General features: G+C 42.7%; 1 protein-coding gene across 3 annotated transcripts in view; it reads left to right on the plus strand.

Moving 5' to 3' along the window:
• Positions 1 to 27,893, plus strand: part of LOC124045026 (metabotropic glutamate receptor 7-like) — a 125,478-nt gene that overhangs the window by 91,344 nt on the left and 6,241 nt on the right. For 2 of the 3 annotated variants that reach the window (XM_046364231.1, XM_046364233.1), the window contains 2 exons: positions 2,359 to 3,294; positions 23,364 to 23,625. In XM_046364231.1, the coding sequence (XP_046220187.1) occupies positions 2,359 to 3,294; positions 23,364 to 23,625 (1,198 nt within the window). The remainder of the gene's footprint in view (positions 1 to 2,358; positions 3,295 to 23,363; positions 23,626 to 27,893) is intronic. The other variant, XM_046364232.1, reaches the window with a different exon arrangement.

A 27,893-nucleotide genomic window follows, 5' to 3' on the forward strand; every position in this document is an offset into this window, starting at 1 on the left:
CAGTCAAGAAGCTGAGGTCGCAACTGAAGTTGAGGCAGATGATAATGAGTCATCTAACTCAATTGAAGAGATTCAAGAAGAGGAACAAGAAGTTCAAGGAGAAGTGAAACTTCGGAGGAAATAGAAGGACCAGGAATAAGAAGATCTCAGAGAGTAAGGAAAGCTCCTGTACTACTTACCTATGATAAACCTGGAGTTCCAAGTATAGCCCCAGTTGTCAGATATTGTTCCACACTATACAAGTGGATTGGATAAGGGATCTGCTTTTCAATCATCTAACAAGGTTTGTCTCAGTTGTAGGTTGTAGACAGAGTTAAGAGTTGAAACGGTTACTTATTACATTTCACTTGTGTGTTTACAAGTCATGAGCACATGCCTAATTTTGTTGGGGGGAGAGTGTAATACCCTTGTTAGAACCAATTATTGAGTTTATTCTTGTTATAATTAATTTGTATTATATTTAAAAGGTGATTGAATTGCTCCCGAATTGTAATGTTGTAAATGCATTTCTTTTGAAGAAGTATTTCTTTAATGTATAAGTGAATAGGTTGGTTTACTTTTAAGTTTAAGTTTTGAACAATAAGGTCGCTTGTTAAGCTGTGGCTTAATGGGAGTTGACCTGGTTAACGGGAGAGCTGGGGAAAAAAAGAGAGGGAGAGAGACATTGAAAACTACAGGATTTCAATGGGTTTCAATTCCAGAGACTGAGCTCTTGGTCCACGCTCTTTGGCCATGCACACCTGTGATGGGTTTGGCGTCAACATGAGAATGCATGAGCAGAAAAGAACCACATACGTACTGTAAAATATGGTGTTGGAACTTTGATGTTATGGGAGTTTTTTTTGCTTCCCTGGTCCTGGGGCACTTTTTAAGGTCCAATGCATCATAAACTTTACCCAGTACCAGGATATTTTAGCCAAAAACCTGGTTGCCAGGAACCTGAAAATTGGCAACAAGTGAATTTTCCAGGAAGACAGTAACCCCGAGCACACATCAAAATCCACAAAGAAATGGTTAATTGGCCACAAAATCAATATTTTACGGTCTACGGACATGAGATCCATTGAAAACCTGTGGTTTGAACGGAAGAGGGCAGTCCATAAGCGCAGATTAAGGATATCAAGGATCTGGAAGGATTCTGGGTAAAACTTTATTTGGATAGTCTACATGTAGATGCTCTAAAAATTCTACTAACCCTAAACTTAAGCCTTACGCTAACCCTATCCCTAACCTTAACCCTTATCCTAAACTCTAACCCTTATCCCTATCCCTATCCCTAACCTTCAATTTAACCCTTACCCTTATTCTAAACCTAACCTTAACCCTTATCCTAACCCTAACCCTATCTTTAACCTTAACTTTAACCCTTACTCTTATTCTAAACCTAACCTTAACCCTTATCCTAACCCTAACCCTATCTTTAACCTTAACTTTAACCCTTACCCTTATTCTAAACCCAACCCTAACCTTAACCCTTATCCTAACCCTAACCATATCCCTAACCATAACTTTAACCCTTACCCGTATTCTAAACCTAATGCTAACCTTAACCCTTATCCTAACCCCATCTCTAACTTGAACCCTTACCCTTATTCTAAACCTAACCCTAACCTTAACCCTTATCCTAACCCTATCCCCAACCTTAACTTTAACCCTTAACCTTATTCTAAACCTAACTCTAAACTTAGCACGCAGTTGCTTATCAAAAGATAGTCTGTTGATAGCATGACCAACTACAGGTGGACTATCCGGGCTATCTAAATGAAATGTGACCGGATTCTGTATGGAAGAATGGTCTACGATCCCTCCTAATATGTTTTCCAACTCCTAAAACATTTTACAAAAAGGCTCAGTGCCGTAATCATTGCAAGGCGAGGCGTTAAAGGTGTTGATAACAGGGGTGTCAATAATATTTACCTCTACCTTTGTGAGAAATATTTGTATTCCTTGTTAAACAAGTATTAGTTAAAAATAATATAATTTCCCAATTTATTTGAGTATACAATGTAGCTCAGTATTTGAATTATTTATTTTATACAGTCATCATTACTCATCTTTATCAAGGGTGTCAATAATTTCGGACTTCACTTTATCTCATCCTGTATCTCATCCTGCATCCAACCCCATTTGCCTGTCAGGTAGATGCAAACGACTTCATCCCTATCGACTAACCCTCTTATCTGAAGTGCTACCTCCACGGCCTGTGGTCTCCCCTCTCTCTCTCTCTCTCTCTCTCTCTCTCTCTCTCTCTCTCTCTCTCTCTCTCTCTCTCTCTCTCTCTCTCTCTCTCTCTCTCTCTCTCTCTCTCTCTCTCTCTCTCTCTCTCTCTCTCTCTCTCTCTCTCTCTCTCTCTCTCAGCTGGAGGAGCTGCAGTGGCCAGAGGGGGAGCAGGCGGTCCCTATTTCCATGTGCAGTCTGCCCTGTAAGGCAGGTGAGAGGAAGAAGAGGGTGAAGGGCATGCCATGTTGCTGGCACTGTGAGCTGTGTGATGGTTACCAGTACCAGTATGATGAGACCTCATGCCGCCTTTGCTCTTATGACATGAGGCCCAACCCCAACCGGACGGAGTGCCAACCTATCCCCATTGTCAAACTGGAGTGGCACTCCCCCTGGGCCGTCATTCCCGTGTTCCTCGCCATGCTGGGTATCATCGCCACTATCTTTGTCATGGCAACGTTCATACACCACAACGACACACCCATCGTACGTGCGTCAGGCCGCGAGCTGAGTTACGTGCTGCTGACGGGCATCTTCATGTGTTACATTATCACCTTCCTGATGATTGCCAAGCCCGACGTGGGCGTGTGCTCCTTCCGGAGGATCTTCCTGGGCCTGGGGATGTGCATCAGCTATGCCGCGCTGCTCACCAAGACCAACCGGATCTACCGGATCTTTGAACAGGGGAAGCAGACAGTGACAGCCCCGCGCTTCATCAGCCCCACCTCCCAGATCGCCATCACCTCCTCCCTCATCTGTCTGCAGCTGCTGGGTGTGCTCGTCTGGTTCGCCGTGGACCCCCCCAACACCATCATCGACTACGACGAGCAGAAGACCATGAACCCCAACCTAGCGCGTGGGGTGCTGAAGTGTGACATCACAGACCTGCAGATGATCTGTTCGCTGGGCTACAGCATCCTGCTGATGGTCACATGTACCATCTACGCTATCAAGACCCGCGACGTGCCAGAAGACTTCAACGAGGCCAAGCCCATCGGCTTCACCATGTACACCACCTGTATAGTCTGGCTGGCCTTCATCCCCATCTTCTTTGGCACAGCCCAGTCTGCAGAGAAGGTGAGTCATCCTTCTCTCTCTCTCTCTCTCTCTCTCTCTCTCTCTCTCTCTCTCTCTCTCTCTCTCTCTCTCTCTCTCTCTCTCTCTCTCTCTCTCTCTCTCTCTCTCTCTCTCTCTCTCTCTCTCTCTCTCTCTCTCTCTTCTCTCTCTCTCTCCCTCCATCTCTCTTTTTATCCCTACCTCTCTCTCCCTCCCCCTGCACTGCTTCTGCTTCCAGCCTGTGTTTTATCTCATGCAAACGTACACACTGACACAGGGACACACTGACATAGACACACACTGACAAAGACACACACTTAGAGACACAAAAACACACACACACACACACACACACACACACACACACACACACACACACACACACACACACACACACACACACACACACACACACACACACACACACACACACACACACACACACACACACACACACACACACACACACACACACACAACCAAACACACAGGGTCTGTATGCTAAAGACTCACTTTCTTTTGATTTCAAATTCATATGGCTCAGATGTGCATAATAAAACACACAAGGACTGCAGGAGACATAAATAGGCATTAGAAAGGGGGGGGGGGGTGCTGTGAGATGTAGCAGCTCCTTATGTCATTATCTTAGCTTTCACGCCTGGAGCTCAACACTAGCTATTATGCCTCATCCTGTGGAGGAAGACTAGGAGGAGGAGAAGGAGGGGAGAAGGATGAGGTGGAGAAGGAGGAGGTGGAGGAAGAAGTCTAGGAGGTGGAGGAGAAGGAGGATGAAGAGAAAGAGTAGGAGGTGGGGGGTGAGGAGGAGGATAAGGAGGAGTTGGGGGAGTAAGAGAAGGAGGAGGAAGCGGTGGAGGAAGACTAGGAGGCAGTAGTGGTACATGGGTAAATCACTGTGGAGGAAGACTAGGAGGCAGTAGTGGTACATGGGTAAATCACTGTGGAGGAAGACTAGGAGGCAGTAGTGGTACATGGTTAAAATCACAGTAGTGTAAATCACTGTGGAGGAAGACTAGGAGGCAGTAGTGGTACATGGGTAAATCACTGTGGAGGAAGACTAGGAGGCAGTAGTGGTACATGGGTAAATCACTGTGGAGGAAGACTAGGAGGCAGTAGTGGTACATGGGTAAATCACTGTGGAGGAAGACTAGGAGGCAGTAGTGGTACATGGGTAAATCACTGTGGAGGAAGACTAGGAGGCAGTAGTGGTACATGGGTAAATCACTGTGGAGGAAGACTAGGAGGCAGTAGTGGTACATGGGTAAATCACTGTGGAGGTACAAGACTAGGAGGCAGTAGTGGTACATGGGTAAATCACTGTGGAGGAAGACTAGGAGGCAGTAGTGGTACATGGGAGGAAGACTAGGAGGCAGTAGTGGTACATGGGTAAATCACTGTGGAGGAAGACTAGGAGGCAGTAGTGGTACATGGGTAAATCACTGTGGAAGTAAATCACTGTGGAGGAAGACTAGGAGGCAGTAGTGGTACATGGGTAAATCACTGTGGAGGAAGACTAGGAGGCAGTAGTGGTACATGGGTAAATCACTGTGGAGGAAGACTAGGAGGCAGTAGTGGTACATGGGTAAATCACTGTGGAGGAAGACTAGGAGGCAGTAGTGGTACATGGGTAAATCACTGTGGAGGAAGACTAGGAGGCAGTAGTGGTACATGGGTAAATCACTGTGGAGGAAGACTAGGAGGCAGTAGTGGTACATTGGTAAATCACTGTAGACAGTAGTGGTATGGGTAAATCACTGTGGAGGAAGACTAGGAGGCAGTAGTGGTACATGGGTAAATCACTGTGGAGGAAGACTAGGAGACAGTAGTGGTACATGGGTAAATCACTGTGGAGGAAGACTAGGAGGCAGTAGTGGTACATGGGTAAATCACTGTGGAGGAAGACTAGGAGGCAGTAGTGGCAAATGGGTAAATCACTGTGGAGGAAGACTAGGAGGCAGTGGTGGTACATGGGTAAATCACTGTGGAGGAAGACTAGGAGGCAGTAGTGGTACATGGGTAAATCACTGTGGAGGAAGACTGGGAGGCAGTAGTGGCACATGGGTAAATCACCATGGAGGAAGACTAGGAGGCAGTAGTGGTACATGGGTAAATCACTGTGGAGGAAGACTAGGAGGCAGTAGTGGTACATGGGTAAATCACTGTGGAGGAAGACTAGGAGGCAGTAGTGGCACATGGGTAAATCACTGTGGAGGAAGACTAGGAGGCAGTAGTGGTACATGGGTAAATCACTGTGGAGGAAGACTAGGAGGCAGTAGTGGCACATGGGTAAATCACCATGGAGGAAGACTAGGAGGCAGTAGTGGTACATGGGTAAATCACTGTGGAAGCCAAGCCAGTAAAAAAGCCATATTACAACCTATGTTGTGATAATTGCGTTGTTTGCTCTATAACCCACTTGTTCATACGCCACCACTATATACAATAAGGCTGTGACAACAAAAAGACAACAGTCACACAGTGGCGGAATATATTTAACTACACATACGTTTGTTTCATCACAAAACCGAAGAGCAGCATCAGTCCAGTGAAGTCCACAGTGAAAATATTGCATGTAACCAACAGTTACATGACCTGCAGCATAGTAAAGCAAGTTCATGTTTTCTACAGTTTACTAATCAACTACTAATTTATAACCACAGAGTTACCGCAAGTTAGACCAAAGACAACAGGCGCACTAAGTCCGCTATTCTAGCACCATTTAAACATCATCAAATCAAAAAGGCTCTACATGCTTAGTTTATTACACTGAAAACAAATTGATTTCTGTGTGTGTGTGCGTGTGCAAGTAAAAAAAAATAATTGCCTCACCCTACATGTAGACTCGTTGAACACCAATGCCATGGGCCTCTCTTTCATGTTGGCAAAACAGTTTATGGCTGTGTCATACAGTACACTTTTTGTTTTTGTTGTCATGGGCTACCTAGCTTAAATGCTTGCTAGCCTAACTTCCTCGCATCGGCAACAATGAACCAGCTAAGTTAGCTAGCTAGTTAACTTCAGCCTACTATGCTACATCTAGGCTACAATTGAACTTCAATTGTCTCAGGCCAGTGGCACAACATATTAATTTATGGTTAGATTAGAATCGCAGTCATAATCATTGGCCTGTTCAGATAATTAAGCCCCACATTCATCCATGGCTTAGGAAAGGGAAGATTTAGCAAGCTAGCTACTGCAGGACATCAGCACAAGCAGACCAGAAACAGAAGTTTATCTGAAAATGAAGTTTTGTTTAGGATGTAATTTGATTGGTGTGAAGCCAAATCCAAACTGGCCTCCCTTGGGGTGCATTTTGCTGCACCAGGACAAACCACTGCTGAGATCAGCTCAATGCTGATTGGCTAATTATTTTATGTTTTTTTTATCAAGTCAGGCTAAATGCTTTCCGGCATCAATCAATCAAATGCCAAAGTGGCTTACATTTTGTACATTTTTGGTCCAGAGAGCATCAGATACACGGGCTACACATAATGAGACAGGGGTGCTGTTTGCTCTCGCTCAAATTATTTCTCTGGTGAGATTCAGACTCTTAGAATGTGATGGAAAATTATAAAAACACACAGAGAGAAGAAAAAGGAATTATTATTCTTAATTTAAAAATACATATACACTACTGGTCAAAAGTTTTAGAACACCTACTCATTCAAGGGTTTTTCTTTATCTATACTATTTTCTACATTGTAGAATAATAGTGAAGACATAAAAAATAGGAAATAACATATATGGAATAATGTAGTAACCAAAAAACTATTAAACAAATCTAAATATATTTTATATTTGAGATTATTCAAATAGCCATCTTTGCCTTGATGACAACTTTGCACACTCTTGGCATTCTCTCAACCAAATTCACCTGGAATGCTTTTCCAACAGGTGTTCCCACATATTCTGAGCACTTGGTGGCTGCTTTTCCTTCACTCTGCACTCTGACTCATCCCAAACCATTTCAATTTGGTTGAGGTCGAGGGATTGTGTAGGCCAGGTCTTCTGATGCAGCACTCCATCACTCTCCTTCTTGGTCAAATTGCACTTACACAGCCTGGAGGTGTGTTGGGTCATTGACCTGTTGAACAACAAAATATAGTCTCACTAAGCCCAAACCAGATGGGATGGCGTATGACTGCTGAATGCTGTGGTAGCCATGCTGGTTAAGGGTGTCTTGAATTCTAAATAAATCACAGACAGCAAAGCACCCCCACACCATCACACCTTCTCCTCCATGCTTTACGGTGGGAACCACACATGCGATCATCCGTTCACCCACATCGCGTCTCACAAAGACACAGTGGTTGGAAACAAAAATCTCAAATGTGGACAAATTTCCACTGGTCTAATGTCCATTGCTTGTATTTCTTGGCCCAAGCAAGTCTCTTCCTCTTATTGGTGTCCTTAAGTAGTGGTTTCTTTGCAGCAATTCGACTATGAAGGCCTGATTCACACTGTCTCCTCTGAACAGTTGATGTGTCTGTTACTTGAAGCATTTATTTGGGCTGCAATTTCTGAGGCTTATAACTCGAATGAACTTATCCTCCGCAGCAGAGGTAACTCTGGGTCTTCCTTTCCTGTGGCGGTCCTCATGAGAGCCTGTTTCATCATAGCGCTTGATGGTTTTTGCGACTGCACTTGAAGAAATGTTAAAGGTTCTTGAAATTCCCCGTATTGACTGACCTTCATGTCTTAAAGAAATTATGGACTGTCATTTCTCTTTGCTTATTTGAGCTGTTCTTGCCATAATATGGACTTCGTCTTTTACCAAATAGGGCTATCTTTTGTAAACCCCACCTACCTTGTCACAACACAACTGATTGGCTCAAACGCATTAAGAAGGAAAGAAAATCCTCAAATGAACATTTAACAAGGCACACCTGTTAATTGAAATCCATTCCAGGTGACTATCTCATGAAGCTGGTTGAGAGAATGCCAAGAGTGTGCAAAGCTGTCGTCAAGGCAAATGGTGGCTACTTTGAATAATCTCAAATCTAAAATATATTTAGATTTTTTAAACACTTTTTTGGTTACTACATGATTCCTTATGTGTTATTTCATAATGTTAATGTCTTCACAATTATTCTACAATGTAGAAAATATTAAAAATAAAGAAAAACCCTTGAATGAGTAGGTGTTCTAAAACCTTTGACCGGCAGTGTATATTGATCAAATATTTTGAAGAGGAAGACTGGGAGGTGGAGGAGGAGGAGGTGGAAGAGGAGGTGGAAAAGGGGGATAGATAATCTGAGTCAAGACATTCCATTCCCCGACAAGGTGCACTCTAGAAATGCACTTGACATCAGCAGCTACTGGAGTTGATTGAGAATGTGACATCCTGACCCCCTGTGCTAGTCATTGCTTATCTGAATAGTATTGGACAGAATACAGGTGCATTTATCTGCTCCATTCTTGAGTTGTGTGTGGTGCTTGGCAGGCCTTGTGTACATGTAGCTGAGTAGACGTTTTCCACTGACAGACTATCAAGGTCGACAGGAAGGTTTTACACTAACCTTTTGAGTGCCGCCCAGTTCAATATCCTTTCTGCTAGGTTACAGAAACTGATTTTCCTCATCTCAATTTGCCACTGATTTCATAGATTAATTACACTCTCAGTTAGCCATTAGGAGTTCATTGTGTAGAGCAAGCCCTTAATGTGTCCATCCTCCTTATGCGGTTAACTCATACAGAACACTGGCTATCATCTTACACACACGTAAGCCACAAAAAAACCTACGGCGGTAGCCTCTTGATGCAAGGCTCTTTGTAGGCCCACTCCTGTGGCCTTTAGCAGATAAGGAGGAGTGGTGTTCACAGGGAGCCCTCCATTAACTCCTAAGTGTGTGTGTGTGTGTGTGTGTGTGTGTGTGTGTGTGTGTGTGTGTGTGTGTGTGTGTGTGTGTGTGTGTGTGTGTGTGTGTGTGTGTGTGTGTGTGTGTGTGTGTGTGTGTGTGTGTGTGTGTGTGTGTGTGTGTGTGTGTGTGTGTGTGTGTGTGTGTGTGTGTGTGTGTGTTGTATGCTTTGCTCCCAGGGACTGATTGCTGTATTTGACCAGACTCCTTATCTCCAAAATACCTTGCACTTGTTGCTTGTGACTGAAAAGCCCCAGAGACGTTTGGTTTTGATTTATCTGGGCCATTCAGGAACCCCCATTATCTAAAGATGTGTGGTGATACGATGCCAGGCAATTCCTAATGTTAAGCATGAGATCCTGTTATTGTATCCCGCTTTGATCACATCGGCCAAAGCTCTGTAGCCGTATTGACTGAATGCTCTGCAGCTCTCCACACCTGTGCCTCCACATACCCAAACCCATGCTGTGTGAAGCGATGCACACACAGCAACAAAATATCAAGCAGCGCTCTTTCCCCCCTTTACACCTGCACTTGCTCAGTCAGCCACTCAGCAGACAGCACACAGATAATGACCATGATAATAACCAGCTTGGGCTAAAGCCAGATTGACTGATTCTACCTCCGACTGAAAGTCCTTCAGGCAATTGAGAAATACATGTCTTACTCTGGTTAGAAAAGCAAAGTCAACATACTTCTTGAATTGTGTATTTCAAAGTGGTGGAAATACAGCTAAATTCTGGAATGTGGTCAAATCTTTGAAATATAAATTCCACCCTTCCCATCGCCCCAGCAGGTTCTGACATCCTCTGGTCCCATAACAGACAAACATTACATGTGTCTGTTATATTTGAAATAATGGTTTCTGAAAATACCTCAAGTTCCACTAGAGGGAGTCCTTTATTCACCTCTAAACCTTTTTTTCTTCTGAATTTGAACCATTTAATTTGAATCAGGTATTAAGTGCCTTGCAAAAAATGTATGTAAAAAAATCCACAGTAGGTGATTTGCTTATCCCTTTCTACTGCAGGTTTCTGCCCCCTTTCCTAGGCCGTCATTGAAAATAAGAATTTGTTCTTAACTGACTTGCCTAGTTAAATAAAGGTCAAATAGAAAAACAAAAAATTATAGAACCTTTGACACACATTTTCAATATAATAATTACTTCTGGTGCTACCCCTAAGATCTGAAAGGAGGTGCATGTCCTTCCCCTTTACAAAGATGGAGATCCTTCTGACCTAGATAACTACTTCCCCATTTCTAAACTATCTTGCCTTGCAAAAATATTAGAATCACTGGAAAACTCTCAGTGAATAACTTATTTAAAACGTAATGTGTACTAGTCTGGTTTTAGACCTAGACATATCAACATTTCACCAGCTATGCTTGTCTTAAATTACATATTTTATTTATTAATTTCACCTTTATTAAACCAGGTAGGCCAGTTGAGAACAAGTTCTCATTTACAACTCCGACCTGGCCAAGATAAAGCAAAGCAGTGCGAGAAAACAACAACACAGAGTTACACATGGGATAAACAAACGTACAGTCAATAACACAATAGAAAAATCTATGTACAGTGTGTGCAAATGTAGAAGAGTAGGGAGGTAAGGTAATAAATAGGCCATAGAGGCTAAATAATTACAATATAGAATTAACACGAGTGATAGATGTGCAGATGATGATGCGCAAGTAGAGAATAGAGATACTGGGGTGCAAAAGAGCAAGAGGATAAGTAACAATATGGGGATATTAAATTCGATCATAGGAATTACTATGCTGCCATATTTATAGATCTATCCAAGGCCTTTGATACTGTCGGCCACCCCCCACTCATTCAAAGGTTCTCTGAAATGGGCCTCAACTAGGCATCTTGTAAATGGTTTGGGAACTAACTATCTGTCAGACAGGACACAATTTGTGCTTTCTGATGGTGTCAAGTCAAGTTACCTATCCTCTTTACTATTTAAACAGTACCAGTCAAAAATGTGGACATTCAAGGGTTTTTCTTTATTTTTAATATTTACTATATTGTAGAATAACAGTGACATCAAAACTATGAAATAACACATATGGAATCATGTAGTAACCAAAAAAGTGTTAAATAAATCTAAATATATTTTATATTTGAGATTCTTCAAATAGGCATTTGCGTTGATGACAACTTTGCACACTCTTGGCATTCTCTCAACCAGCTTCCTGAGGTAGTCACCTGGAATGCATTTCAATTAACAGTCGTGCATTGTTAAAAGTTAATTTGGGGAATTTCTTTCCTTCTTAATGTGTTTGAGCCAATCAGTTGTGTTGTGACAAGGTAGGGATGGTATACAGAAGATAGCCCTATTTGGTAAAAGATCAAGTCCATACTATGGCAAGAACAGCTCAAATTAGCAAAGAGAAATGACAGTCCATCTTTACTGTAAGACATGAAGGTCAGTCAATGCGGAACATTTCAAGAACTTTTATTGTTTCTTCGAGTGCAGTCGCAAAAACCATCAAGTGCTATGATGAAACAGGCTCTCATGAAGACCGCCACAGGAAAGGAAGACCCAGAGTTCCCTCTGCTACAGAAGATAAGAATTAACTGCACCTCAGATAGCAGTCCAAATAAATGCTTCACAGAGTTCAAGTAACAGACACATCTCAACATCAACTTTTCAGAGGAGACTGCATGAATCAGGCCTTCATGGTTGAATTGCTGCAAAGAAACCATTACTAAAGGACACCAATAAGAAGAAGAGACGGGCTTGGGCCAAGAAACACAAGCAATGGACATTAGACCGGTGGAAATCTGTCCTTTGGTCTGATGATTCACAAATGTGAGATTTTTGCGTTCAACCGGCGTGTCTTTGTGAGACGCAAAGTAGTTGAACGGATGATCTCCGCATGTGTGGTTCCCACCATGAACCATAGAGGAGGAGGTGTGATGGTGTGGGGGTGTTTTGCTGGTGACACTGTCTGTGATTTATGTAGAAATCCTTGATTTTCCATCCCATCTGGTTTGCACTTAGTGGGAATATAATTTATTTTTCAACAGGACAATCACCCAACACATCTCCAGGCTGTGTAAAGCCTATTTGACCAAGAAGGAGAGTGAACGAGTGCTGCATCAGATGACCTGGCCTCCACAATCCCCTGATCTCAACCCAATTGAGATGTATTGTTACGCCTGCTCTCCCTCCCTGATGCTCGAGGGTGCCAGGCTGCCCTACATTACGCACACCTGCTTCCCTCATCACATGCATCAGCGATTAATTGCACTCACCTAGACTCAATCACTGTGATATTACCTCCCCTATATCTGTCTGTTCCCCAGCTCTGCTCCCCACTTCTGCATTGATTGTCATATGTCTCTGTTTTACCCGGGTCTGACGCTGTTCCTGTCCTGTTCCATGTCTGTGTAAATTAAATGTTCACTCTCCATACCTGCTTCTCATCTCCAGCGTCGGTTCTTACAGGTTTGGGATGAGTTGGACCGCAGAGTGAAGGAAAAGCAGCCAAGCGCTCAGCATATCAGGGAACTCCTTCAAGACTGTTGGAAAAGTATTCCACATGAAGCTGGTTGAGAGAATGCCAAGAGGGAGCAAAGCTGTCATCAATGCAAAGGGTGGCTACTTTGAATAATATAAAATATATTTGATTTGATTAGCACTTTTTTTGGTTACTACGTGATCCCACGTTTATTATTTAATCATTTTGAAACCTTCACTATTATTCTACAATGTAGAAGATATTTAAAAATTATAGAAAAACCCTTGAGTAGAATGAGTAGGTGTGAACAAACCTTTGACTGGTCCTATATATAAATAATATTGGTCTATCTGCAAAACCTGCAACATTCATCTGTATGCGGATGACACTGTTATGCTTTTGCCCCTAAGACTGACCAGGCTATGTTGGAACTGTAATCAGATGGTGTCGCCTTGCAGAAACTCTTTGTTGATTTAATATGTGTACTTAATGCAGCAAAACATTAAATGGATGCTGTTTTCTGATTCTCATAGAAATACTATAGATGTCTTACACCAGTGGTCACCAACCTGTCAATCTTCAAGACATTCTTTGTCAATCACCAAACATCTCTGTAGAAAAGGCATCAATTAAAGGCTTGCACTTTTGTAACTACGTTTCTTGTTGCGCTGTTGGCGTTCGCTGCAGTTGATTCAGAAGCCCACTGAGTAGGTAGTGTTCCCATGTTGAACCATTTCATTCATGTGAAAAGACAAACTACCCAGCCAGAGAGAGACTGTCAAAAAAATACAGCAAAGACCTGGTGTTTTTATGAGTGAGTTCATGTCTAAGTTTGAATTCAGCACTGTCAACACAGATACAAAACATAAAATGTTCTTCTCCCTACTTCAACTCGCTCTGCAGCTGCAGTGAATGAGTAGCCATGTGTATCGATAGCCATGCATTTTTATTTTTATTAGCAGCTTGTCGTGTCTCTTACTATCAAAGAATATTTCACTTTCTCTGGTCATTGGAAGAACATTCATTTGTGCATGAGGCAGATGCGGTGTGACTCGAGTTTCGCCATCAGGTGGAAGACAGGTTCCCTTCTCTCTGATCAGTCTTACCAGAGGAAAGGAAGGAGAGAGCAGGGACAATGACAGACGGACCTTCTGCTGCTCTGTCCCTCCCTCCCCTGAGACTAATGCCGTGTTCAAAACAACTGGGAACTCGGAAATATCCAACTTTCGACTTCAGTGCGTTCAAGACAACTGGGAACTCTGGAAAAAATTGATCCGACTGGGGAAAAATAGTTTTGATCAGTCATCCAACACGAAATTCCAAGTTGGAAATTCTAGCACCTTTCTAGAACTCCGACTTTCCGACATGGAGATCACTGATGTCATGATTTTACCTAATTTCTTTCCCCGTGTCCCCAGTTGTCTTGAAAGCACTATGACCAAATGTATGCTCAGCTGTGCCCCGCAAGTGCTACACCAACAAATACATTTTGTTATCAAAATGTTGTTATCAGAGTTTTAAAATGTAATCTGATCTCAGAAGAACAATATTGTCAGGCCAAGCATAGCTATGTTGTGATCATGTATTAGACCTACTATAATCTAAGTGATAGAGCTTGGCATGCTTTTTTACCGTGAAAGTTATCTTGACTCAGAAAATGTTGGTGACCACTGGGTTACACATTTATGCATTGGATGGTTCTTTCATTGAGCAGGTTCCTGCCTATAAATATCTGGGCTTTTGGATGGACAATAATCGGACATTTAAAAAACATACGGATGAGCTAGGTAATTAGCTGAGGTTTAAAGTAGGCTTATTTTATATAACTAGATTTCTTGACAGTTCTTGACGAAGAGTAGTCACTGCTGCCTTCCGATAAATGGAGTCACCACAAACTTTTGGATGCCGTCTATCGTAGAGGCGCACATTTTATCACAGGTGACAGTTTTAATATGCATCACTGCATCCTGTATCAAAATGTCGGCAGGTCCTCATTAAAACCCTGTAGATTACTCCATTATTCCCTTTCTGTTTACAAAGTTCTACTACACAAGCGTCCGACCTACCTCACTTTAAAAATATGAGACACCAAACCCATTCACAGGGATGGTTAAATCTCGGGGTTCCACTAGTACGTACAGATCTTGATAAATCCCCCCATTTCTGGAATAGCCTACAAAACTCCATGCATCTCGACTTTCTGGTGCCTCTAGGGCAGTTCTGGGACTTTAATGTTGAGTGAGTTTCATAACAAGTTCAACTGTTTGGATTGAATGTAAACTATTTATTTGTGGTGTTTGAAGCTGTAGTGTTGATTCTGTAATTTGTAGTTTATCTTAATTTATTCATCATTTTGAATATGTTATATTGTTTTCCTCGGTACACCATTGTAAATGAGACCCTGGTCTCAATGTCCCCTGAATAAATTAAAGTTAAATACAAATAAATAACCAGCTTCCAAATGCAATTTGTTTAATGTTCCACTGCCATCCACTCAGTAGGAATGTGGAATGATCCAACTGAACATAACTGTTGGAATGAAACTACATATAAGGGATTGTGGGAAATGATGTAGTAAGCATGTGTGTAACTGTGTTTTATTCAAGCAAACCTGCAAATAACATTGGTCAATTAATTGTTGCCATATTGTCTGTTTTTTTGTGTGTTTTTTTTTTACAAAAATGACTAACATTCTGGAGGGATCAGGTATCAGTGTACATACAGCCTATAGGGATGAGGTCAGAGACCTGGCCGTGTGGTGCCAGGACAACAACCTCTCCCTCAACGTGATCAAGACAAAGGAGATGATTATGGACTACAGGAAAAAGAGGACCGAGCATGACCCCATTCTCATCGTCGGTGCTGCAGTGAAGCAGGTTGAGAGCTTCAAGTGTCCATATCACCATCAAACTAGCATGGTCCAAGCACACCAAGTTTACCCATTTTCATTTGAATGTCTCAAGTTAGAATCTCTGACTAATCTCTAACTCTATATTAATTAATTAATTCAATTTTGACCGAGTGAAAACCACCTTTGTAAAGAACTCCTGACACCAAACAAAACCCCTAAAAGCATATAAACTTCCACAAGGGTTAACCTCCCTCAGAAAAGGAAACTTGTGTTAAATAAAACTTCCTTACCTCAACACGTCTTAACAAGCCGTTCAACTCTTGTAAAATGGCACTTGTGCATATTTGAACTTCTTAAAGTCAGGGCAAGCGGCCAAGTTAGATTACGTGGTTAAGACGAGAAGCATTGAAGCATATCCTCCAACTTTAGGGGCAGAAAAACAACATTACCTACAATATGGTTGTCTTTTAGCAAATTACTTCATTTGACAAGAATTAGACTTGACATTTTCTTTTATCAAGGCTCTTTGCCTTCCTGAATTGATACTGTACTTTAGATGCTTACTGTCTCTGCCTGAGTTTGCATATCTAGAACCTTGAACAGCATTCAATGCACACCAACATTTTACAATCAACAGAAGGAGAACTATGGGAAGCAGGGGCATTAAATTCAGCTCTAGCCTTACCATAGTGGTTAGAGATTGAGAGTATGTTCTTAAAGGAGGGATATCTTTTTTAACAAGATAATGCCAGGCCAAGAAGGCAAACTTAAAGGATGCATTAAGCTGAGCACATGACGATAACAACTATATTGTAAGTAGCCTAAAGTGCATGGGTGGAAAGTTAGTGGTTAGAGCGTTCGTTCAGTAACCGAAACGGTTGCTGGTTTGAACACCCTAGCCAAGAAGATGAAAAATCTGTTGATGTACTCTTGAGCAAGGCACTTAACCCTAATTTGTTCCAGGGGTGCCATATTACTAATGCTGACCCTGTAAAACAACACATTTGACTGCACCTATCCGGTGTGACATTCTTATTTTGTTGTTGTTGCATCAAGTCAGTTTATCCAAGTGCTACAGCACTTGACAATTATAGAAATAGACTTAGCCGTTGAGTATACTACAGTTTTTGGCATATTAAACAAACAGCTATATTCCAATCACATTTATGGCAGTCTAGATCTTCTGACTGTATTTTTTAACAAGGCTGATTTTTCTAACAAGGCTGATGTTTGATCACCTCCTGTGATATCTCAAAACGTCATCTCTGTACCATTGTCATTAGCCCATGCATTTACAGCATGTGAAAGACAGCCAGTCAGACAGTCTATGATAGGCCCATTCATGAGCAGAGAGGAAGGGTCCCCAGAGCAGTAGCAAACACTTCCTCCTGATCTGACTGAAAAAGTAGGCTACCCCAAAACAACAAGAGACTTGCAGGTAGATGAGAGGACAATGCAAATCCCCCAGATCCATTATTGAAGGTGTTTTCCAACAGGGCAGGAGAGCATCCTAATGGTAACTCTACTGAATGGTGTCTTTATCTCTGTGTGCATTTATGATCCCCAATTTATACCAGACGAAATTGCCTGTGCTGTACATCCCCGTGGGTATAATTATCTAAAAACCTTCCCCTGATTTTCGTCTGTGCAGATAGAAGGCTGTTGACGGTTTGCTTCCCTGTTATCCTGTATGTTGGCGTTTGACGATGCTTGTCATTGAGATGTTAAAATTCAGACTTAGTCGTTTGATTCTTGATGATTATCTTAATAAATCATTACTGCAGCTATAAATAGAGAGTTGCCAAGCAGTTGGGAAATTGGCTTCATGTATTTATTTATGTTAAAGCAATAGGAATTCATTATACATGCTCTGTGACAAGCTTAGCATTCCTGTGATGTGTGAGAGGGATGCGAATTTGTCTCAAGCTCCCACTGAAGCACTCTAAAGAACCCTGTCTGTGTAACAGGAGCTTGGGCAGCTAACTACCAATAACGGTGCGTGTTAGTGTATTTGTATGCGCATGTGCATACGTATGTGTGTGTGCGTGTGTGCCTCTTACACTTCTTGTGGGCTGCTATAGAGAAATCAGGTCTCTTACATAGTCAATGAATCTATGATAGGGTCAGCAATGCAGTAGTCTCATTGCAAGCTTATTTTAGCAGTGTTTTAATAGCTCGCACCAAACTCTGTGTGGTGATGGTGATGGTGTTGCTATGGATACCAGACAAGGAAACATAGCTAGCGGTGGAGATCCTCTGGTGATGAGCAATTATAATGCATGGAACACTGCAGGGTTTGATCAATATATACCCAATCACACACGCTGTAAATTGACAGCAACACAATCGGGAAAATATGTGCAACAATCCCATTGTCTTCTGTTTCTAATGGTGTGGAACAGAAGGCATTGATACTGTATGAGCACCATGATATTCATACGGTTATTAATGCATGGCGAGACAGATCTCTCGCTCTGATGTTGCTCCGCAGAGAAAGAGAGAAAGAAGGAAAGAGAGTGGAGAGAGTATGATGTGGATAATGTTGGTATTTGAACGAGTTGCAGAGATCAGACGAAAAAGCCATGGCTGGCATGTAAATGTCTCTGTGTAGAATGTGAGCAAGGCGTTACCATGGCTGGCATGTAAATGTCTCTGTGTAGAATGTGAGCAAGGCGTTACCATGGCTGACATGTAAATGTCTCTGTGTAGAATGTGTGCAAGGCGTTACCATGGCTGACATGTAAATGTCTCTGTGTAGAATGTGAGCGTTACCATGGCTGGCATGTAAATGTCTCTGTGTAGAATGTGAGCAAGGCGTTACCATGGCTGACATGTAAATGTCTCTGTGTAGAATGTGTAGAATGGCTGACATGTAAATGTCTCTGTGTAGAATGTGTGCAAGGCGTTACCATGGCTGACATGTAAATGTCTCTGTGTAGAATGTGTGCAAGGCGTTACCATGGCTGACATGTAAATGTCTCTGTGTAGAATGTGTGCAAGGCGTTACCATGGCTGACATGTAAATGTCTCTGTGTAGAATGTGTGCAAGGCGTTACCATGGCGGGCATGTAAATGTCTCTGTGTAGAATGTGAGCAAGGCTTTACCATGGCTGGTGCCATTTGCTGAGGAAAACACTATGCAAATGGTGACATTTCCTCTCATATAGATTGTCAGTTTTACTGCCATACAGATATTTACTACTGTATCTCCCTCACAACAGGGTGTCAGAAAATAAGTGGCATTTCGATATTTTAAGTACCATAGCTCAGTTTTAAGTAGATTTTTCATGGACTGCTCTTCAAACACAGATATACACCCTCTTACGTGTTTCAGCCTAATCTAAGACTCTTGAAGGAAACAAGTGCCTCTTGCGGGTATGTGAACAACATAGCTGCTTGAACGATGATTTCCTTCTAAGAATACGGTTACATAATTCAGAACCAACTCAAATTATAGCCTGATTAAAGGTTATGCAAGCTCAGAGTGTTTGAAAATTCAAGTATGAATGGTGTTATGGAGTCCGTCTTGTTGAGCTTAAGCATAATTTTCTTAAATGTACAGTTAAATACCTCAGTCAGGCCGAGGACAATCCAATGACTAATCTAAAGGTGCTGAGAGTTCAGAGAGATAAAGAGTCATATTTGCTAATTCACATTTTCTAGGTCAAGGTTTACCAAGGAGTGAGATGAGAGAAGTCATAACGCCATTTAACATCCACATGCGTGATGCTACAGCATCCATTTTGCGCCAGAAAGCTCAATATACATCAGCTATTGCAGTGGAGAGGAGATGAGTGAGTCATGCCACACTGAAGAAACTGCTAGTTACTGCTGATACAGTGCCTTGCGAAAGTATTCGGCCCCCTTGAACTTTGCGACCTTTTGCCACATTTCAGGCTTCAAACATAAAGATATAAAACTGTATTTTTTTGTGAAGAATCAACAACAAGTGGGACACAATCATGAAGTGGAACGACATTTATTGGATATTTCAACTTTTTTAACAAATCAAAAACTGAAAAATTGGGCGTGCAAAATTATTCAGCCCCTTTACTTTCAGTGCAGCAAACTCTCTCCAGAAGTTCAGTGAGGATCTCTGAATGATCCAATGTTGACCTAAATGACTAATGATGATAAATACAATCCACCTGTGTGTAATCAAGTCTCTGTATAAATGCACCTGCACTGTGATAGTCTCAGAGGTCCGTTAAAAGCGCAGAGAGCATCATGAAGAGCAAGGAACACACCAGGCAGGTCCGAGATACTGTTGTGAAGAAGTTTAAAGCCGGATTTGGATACAAAAAGATTTCCCAAGCTTTAAACATCCCAAGGAGCACTGTGCAAGCGATAATATTGAAATGGAAGGAGTATCAGACCACTGCAAATCTACCAAGACCTGGCCGTCCCTCTAAAATTTCAGCTCATACAAGGAGAAGACTGGTCAGAGATGCAGCCAAGAGGTCCATGATCACTCTGGATGAGCTGCAGAGATCTACAGCTGAGGTGGGAGACTCTGTCCATAGGACAACAATCAGTCGTATATTGCACAAATCTGGCCTTTATGGAAGAGTGGCAAGAAGAAAGCCATTTCTTAAAGACATCCATAAAAAGTGTCGTTTAAAGTTTGCCACAAGCCACCTGGGAGACACACCAAACATGTGGAAGAAGGTGCTCTGGTCAGATGAAACCAAAATTGAACTTTTTGGCAACAATGCAAAACGTTATGTTTGGCGTAAAAGCAACACCCTGAACACACCATCCCCACTGTCAAACATGGTGGTGGCAGCATCATGGTTTGGGCCTGCTTTTCTTCAGCAGGGACAGGGAGGATGGTTACAATTGATGGGAAGATGGATGGAGCCAAATACAGGACCATTCTGGAAGAAAACCTGATGGAGTCTGCAAAAGACCTGAGACTGGGACGGAGATTTGTCTTCCAACAGGACAATGATCCAAAACATAAAGCAAAATCTACAATGGAATGGTTCAAAAATAAACATATCCAGGTGTTAGAATGGCCAAGTCAAAGTCCAGACCTGATTCCAATCGAGAATCTGTGGAAAGAACTGAAAACTGCTGTTCACAAATGCTCTCCATCCAACCTCACTGAGCTCGAGCTGTTTTGCAAGGAGGAATGGGGAAAAAATTCAGTCTCTCGATGTGCAAAACTGATAGAGACCTACCCCAAGCGACTTACAGCTGTAATCGCAGCAAAAGGTGGCGCTTCAAAGTATTAACTTAAGGGGGCTGAATAATTTTGCACGCCCAATTTTTCCGTTTTTGATTTGTTAAAAAAGTTTTCAATATCCAATAAATGTCATTCCACTTCATGATTGTGTCCCACTTGTTGTTGATTCTTCACAAAAAAATACAGTTTTATATCTTTATGTTTGAAGCCTGAAATGTGGCAAAAGGTCGCAAAGTTCAAGGGGTCCGAATACTTTAACAAGGCACTGTACATACAGTACACTATGGAATGTAGGCAAGTGTCTAATATACAGTGAGCTCCAAAAGTTTTGGGACAGTGACACATTTGATGTTGTTTTGGCTTTGTACTCCAGTACTTTGGATTTGAAATAATACTATGGCTTGATTAAGGATAGTCCTTAATGAATCGTGAATAATGATTAGTGAGAAAGTTACAGACGCACAAATATAATACCTCCAAGACATTCTAACTAACCTTTCTCTATTACTGTACCAGGGGAGGTTAAACAAACAGAAAATGCATCCAAACAAGTATGTAGAGTCACACGCTTGATGTAATCAATGCATGCTAGAAATATGGGACCAAACACTCAACTTTTGACTACTTTATTTATACGAATCTTTAGGGGTGTAAATCATTTTTACACCTACCTTTTTTGATCAAACAAATATTTATTTACAGTACTTTGGATTGTTTATTGGACTTGTTCTGTCATTTCAAATCAAATCAAATTGTATTAGTCACATATGATGAACACAACAGGTGTAGACCTTACAGTGAAATGCTTACTTACGAGCCCTTAACCAACAGTGCAGTTTAAAAAAAACACATATAAGAATAAGAGATAAAAGTAACAAGTAATTAAAGAGGAGCAGTAAAAAATAACCATATATACAGGAGGTACCGGTACAGAGTCAGTGTGCGGGGGCACCGGTTAGTTGAGGTAGTATCTACATGTAGGTAGAGTTAATTCAAGTGACTATGCATAGATAAAAACAGAGAGTGGCAGTGGTGTGGAGAGAGGAGGGGGGCAATCTGAATAGTCTGGGTAAACATTTGACAAGATGTTCATGAGTCTTATGGCTTGGGGGTTGAAGCTGTTTAGAAGCCTCTTGGACATAGATTTGGCGCTCCGGTACCGCTTGCCATGCGGTAGCAGAGAGAACAGTCTATGACTGGGGTGGCTGGAGTCTTTGACAGTTTTTAGGGACTTCCTCTGACTCTGCCTTGTATAGAGGTCCTGGATGGCAGGAAGCTTGGCCCCAGTGATGTATTTGGCCGTTCACACTAACCTCTGTAGTGCCTTGCGGTCGGAGGCCGAGCAGTTGCCATAATAGGCAGTGATGCAACCAGTCAGGGTGATCTCGATGTTGCAACTGTAGAAACTTTTGAGAATCTGAAGACCCATGCCAAATATTTTCAGTCTCCTGAAGGGGAATAGGTTTTGTCGTGCCCTCTTCATGGCTGTCATGGTGTGCTTGGACCATGTTAGTTTGTTGGTGATATGGACACCAAGGAACTTGAAGCTCTCAACCTGCTCCACTGCAGCCCCATCGATGAGAATGGGGGCGTGCTCGGTCCTCTTTTTCCTGTAGTCCACAATCATCTCCTTTGTCTTGATCACGTTGAGGGAGAGGTTGTTGTCCTGGCACCACACGGCCAGGTCTCTGACCTCCTCCCTATAGGCTGTCTCGATGTTGTCGGTGATCAGGCCTACCACTGTTGTGTCATCAGCAAATTGAATGATGGTGTGGAGTCGTGCCTGGCCGTGCAGTCATGAGTGAACAGGGAGTACAGGAGGGGGCTGAGCACGAACCCCTGAGGGGCTCCTGTGTTGAGGATCAGTGTGGCGAACCTACCCTTACCACCTGGGGGTGGCCCTTCAGGAAGTCCAAGATCCAGTTGCAGGGGGAGGTGTTTAGTCTTTAGATTATTGTTTAGATTTTAGATTACTTATGTATTTGTATTGTATTTGAGAGACATTCTACTGCCCTGTTGGAGCTAGTAACATAAGACATTTTACTGCAATGTTGGAGCTAGTAACAGAAGCATTTCACGGCACCTGTAAATCTGTGTACACGACCAATAAACTTTGATTTGATTTGAATAAATCATATGGGAGTATGAGTGGTTGGATTGATATTTCCCCCACAGCATCAGAATGCACATACCCAGACCACTCATGGAGCAAGCATGATAAATTAATGTGTTGCTCTTTTTGCTTTACAGTAGGCAAGGCCAATTTCTCCCAGTGATTACATTGAAATCCATCAAGACCACCTACAAGATCTCTGGGGTATGACCATGATAGGTTCTGCTCTTCCCTCTCTCCCTCAGCATTACATCAAGCCCAACCTGTAGATAGGGGTAAGTGCTGTGTAGTGCAGTAGTGCAGCCAGACCACCCTATAGCCAATAAGTCTAACAGCTATGGAAGTGGGTGATCAGTGTTATAACAGTACAGTACAATGGTGTGGCTCTTTTCTCTGTCCATTTCCCTCCACAGGCATAGACCTGACCGCCTGTAGATAAGTGCTTGATAAGGGCTACGGGGCGATTTTACTATATGAGAGTACATTCTAATTAATGTGGCTTCTCTCTCTCTCCCTCTCTCTCTCTCTCTCTCTCTTGTTCTCTCTCTCACTCTCTCTCTTCGTCCATCCTCTATCTCCCTTCCTCCACAGCTGTACATCCAGACAACCACCCTCACCATCTCTATGAACCTCAGTGCATCTGTAGCTCTCGGGATGCTGTACATGCCCAAGGTCTACGTCATCATCTTCCACCCGGAGCTCAATGTCCAGAAGAGGAAGAGGAGCTTCAAGGCCATGGTCACCGCCGCCACCATGTCCTCCCGCATCTCTGTGAAGCCCAGCGAGAGGCCCAATGGAGAGGCCAAGACCGAGTTGTGTGAAAACCCACCCATCGCACCCACCGACCCCATGAGTGAGTCACACAACATGGCCATTAACATATTCTGTAACTACTTTGTTAAATAAAAAAATGACTGACCATATAACTACTATGTAGTATCTGTAGTAGAAGTAGCAGCACAAACTGTTTCAAATTATTTTTTCATATTCCTAGTTACTGTGTACTGTACATGTAACTCCATGGTATCTGTTACATCCCATGACTCATACTGAGAGCAGCGAGAACCCTGCTTACCATGAGTCAGTCACGCAGCATAGCCCGTTGTGCCTCGAATGAGATAACGAGGTATTAGACAGAGATGACTTAATCAAAGACATCAGGAAGTGCACATGGAAGCCAGCCATTCAGTCCTATTCATTGGCTTTGCTGTTCTGGCTCCCAATGTAAACTGTCTTCCTGAAGAAGATTGAGATTTATGACATCACTGTCTAATCCTTCCCCATCTCATTCCAGTCGTGTATTGTGTAAGTGGTATAATTCACATTCCGGTCACATGATGTGGGATGCTATAGTATAGGTCCACTGGTCTTGGGGGATCATCTCTGATTGCTTAATTAATGGATATCTAGTTAAATGCATAAATTAGCCTTAGATTAGCAGAGACCAAGACAAGACCAATATGGGTGGCTTTGTCTGTTGTGTAGCTGGTATCTAAGAGCACAGGAGGTCTGTGTTGAAGCCTGGTAATGAGGTAGGGTAATCTGTGACACCGACTGTGTGTCGTTGACACCACACTGCACTACTGTTTGTGTGGTGCAGTGGGATTTATGGTTTTCATAATGAGAACATCATTAGGTTTAAGATCTTAGACCAGTCATCCATACAGCATCCTTCCAGATGCTTGATATCATTTGTCTGCACATATGGACTGCCCTCATCAATTCAAACCACAGGTTTTCAATTGGGTTCAAGTCCAGAGTCTGAGATGGCCATTGCAAAATGTTGATTTTGTGGTCAATTAGCATTTTTTTGTGGATTTTGATGTGTGCTTTGGGTTACCATCTTACTGGAAGATCCACTTGCGTCTAAGTTTTAGCCTCGAGGTCAGGGGTGACCAGGTTTTTGGCAAAAATGTCCTGGTACTGGGTGAAGTTTCTGATGCCGTTGACCCTAACAAGGGCCCCAGGACCAGTGGAAGAAAAATGTCCCCATAACATCAAAGATCCACCTCCATGTTTTACAGTAGGTATGGGGTTCTTTTTTGCATATGCATCCTTCTTTCGACGCCAAACCCACCAGTGGTGTGCGTGTCCAAAGAGCACTATTTTCATGTCATCTTACCATAGCACTGGTTCCGATCCAAGTGCCAATGCTGTTTAGCAAACTCCAGGCATTTACATTTGTTGGATGATTTAAAAAATAGAGCTACCCAGTACCAGGACATTTTTGCCAAAAACCTGGTTACCTCTGCCAGGAGGCTGAAACTTGGTCGCAAGTGGATCTTCCAATAAAACAATAACCCGAAACACACATCTGAGATGGCTCTGGAGAAGAAGGCAGATGTTTACGTGCCCCCAAACGATTGTGTTTTTTGTTTGTGTTGTTTGTAACTTATTTTTTTACTTATTTTGTACATAATGTTGCCGCTGCCGTCTCTTATGACCGAAAATAACTTCTGGACATCAGGACCGTGAGTACTCACCATGGACTGGTAGAATCCTTTTTTTCCTTTAACAAGTCTGACGAGGCCGACTTGAATAATATACTGCTTTCTTGGGAACTGGCCCAGATCCCCATGATTTGCGTGAAGACGAGGCAGAGAAAAAGGTGCCGGTGGGCGAGCTGCCTTCTGAGAATTTGTAGACAATCGAATAAACCCCCTCTTCCTTCCATTCCGCTAGCAAACGTGCAATCTTTGGACAATAAAATATATGAGCTACACGGAAGACTAAACTACCAACGGTAGATTCAAACTGCAATATCTTATGCTTCACGGAGACGTGGCTGAATGATGACTTTATCAACATACAGCTGGCTGGTTATACACTGTATCGGCAGGATAGAACAGAACAAGGATAGGACAAGGGGCAGCGTACTATGTATTTTTTTAAATAACAGCTGGTGCATAATATCTAAGGAAGTCTCGCCTGAGGTAGATTATCTCATGATAAACTGTAGACAACATTACCTACCTAGAGAGTTTTAATCTATTTTTCGTAGCTGTTTACATACCAACACAGTTAGAGGCTGGGACTAAGACAGCATTGAATGAGCTGTATTCCAACATAAGCCGACAAGAAAACGCCGACCCAGAGGCGGTGCTCCTAGTAGCCAGGGACTTTAATGCAGTGAAACTTAAATCAGTTTTACCAAATTTCTATCAACATGTTAAATGTGCAACCAGATGGGAAAAAAATACTGGACCACCTTTACTCCACACACATACAATGCTCTCCCTCGCCCTCCTTTTGGCAAATCTGAGCATAATTATATCCTCCCGATTCCTGCTTACAAGCTAAAATTAAAGCAGGAAGCACCCGCGACTAGATCAATAAAAAAGTGGTCAGATGATGCAGACGCTAAGCTACAGGACTGTTTTGCTAGCACAGACTGGAATATGTTCCGGGATTCATCCGATGGCGTTGAGGAGTACACCACATCAGTCATTGGCTTCATCAATAAGTGCATCGATGATGTCATCACCACAGTGACTGTACGTACATACCCCAACCAGAGGCCATGGATTACAGGCAACATCCACACTGAGCTAAAGGCTAAAGCTACCACTTTCAAGGAGCGGGACTCCAACCCAGAAGCTTATAAGAAATCCCGCTATGCCCTCCGACGAACCATCAAACAGGCAAAGCGTCAATACAGGACTAAGATCAAATCGTACTACACTGGCTCTGACGCTCGCTTCAAGGCAAATAACTATCAAACATGCATGAGAGCACCAGCTGTTCTGGAAGACTGTGTGATCACGCTCTCTGCAGCCGATGTGAGTAAGACCTTTAAACAGGTCAACATTCACAAGGCCGTGGGGCCATATGGATTACCAGGACGTGTATCCTGTAGCCATGAAGTGCTTCGAAAGGATGGTCATGGCTCACATCAACACCATTATCCCAGAAACCCTAGACCCACTCCAATTTGCATACATCCCCAACAGATCCACAGATGATGCAATCTCTATTGCACTTCACACTGCCCTTTCCCACCTGGACAAAAGGAACACCTATGTGAGAATGCTATTCATTGACTACATCTCAGTGTTCAACATCATAGTGCCCTCAAAGCTCATCAATAAGCTAAGGACCCTGGGACTAAACACCTCCCTCTGCAACTGGATCCTGGACTTCCTGACGGGCCACCCCCAGTTGGTAAGGGTAGGTAACAACACATTCGCCACGCTGATCCTCAACATAGGGGCCCCTCAGGGGTCTGTGCTCAATCCCCTGCTGTACTCCCTGTTGACTCATGACTGCACGGCCAGGCACGACTCTAACACCATCATTAAGTTTGCCGATGACACAACAGTGGTAGGCCTGATCACCTACAACAAAGAGACAGCCTATTGTGAGGAGATAAGAGACCTGGCTGTGTGGTGCAAGGACAACAATCTCTCCCTCAACGTGATCAAGACAAAGGAGATGATTGTGGACTACAGGAAAAAGAGGACCGAGCATGCCCCCATTCTCATCGACCAGGCTGCAGTGGAGCAGGTTGAGAGCTTCAAGTTCCATGGTGTCCACATCACCAACCAACTAACATTTCTTTTTAAATATTTATTTCACCTTTATGTAACCAGGTAGGCTAGTTGAGAACAAGTTCTCATTTACAACTGCGACCTGGCCAAGATAAAGCAAAGCAGTTTGACACATTCGACAACACAGAGTTACACATGGAATAAACAAACATACAGTCAATACTACAGTAGAAAAGTACATATACCGTGTGTGCAAATGAGGTAAGATAAGGGAGGTAAGGCAATAAATAGGCCATGGTTGCGAATCATTTTCAGTCAGTGGGTTTGGCGACGAGTATGAAGCGAGGGCCAGCCAACGAGAGCGTACAGGTCGCGGTGGTGGGTAGTATATGGGGCTTTGGTGACAAAACGGATGGCACTGTGATAAACTGCTTCCAATTTGTTGAGTAGAGTGTCGGAGGCTATTTTGTAAATTACATCGCCCGAAGTCGAGGATCGGTAGGATGGTCAGTTTTACAAGGGTATGTTTGGCAGCATGAGTAAAGGATGCTTTGTTGCGAAATAGGAAGCCGATTCTAGATTTAATTTTGGATTGGAGATGCTTAATGTGAGTCTGGAAAGAGAGTTTACAGTC

The sequence above is a fragment of the Oncorhynchus gorbuscha genome, linkage group LG10 (assembly GCF_021184085.1).
Source record: "Oncorhynchus gorbuscha isolate QuinsamMale2020 ecotype Even-year linkage group LG10, OgorEven_v1.0, whole genome shotgun sequence".
NCBI lineage: Eukaryota > Metazoa > Chordata > Actinopteri > Salmoniformes > Salmonidae > Oncorhynchus > Oncorhynchus gorbuscha.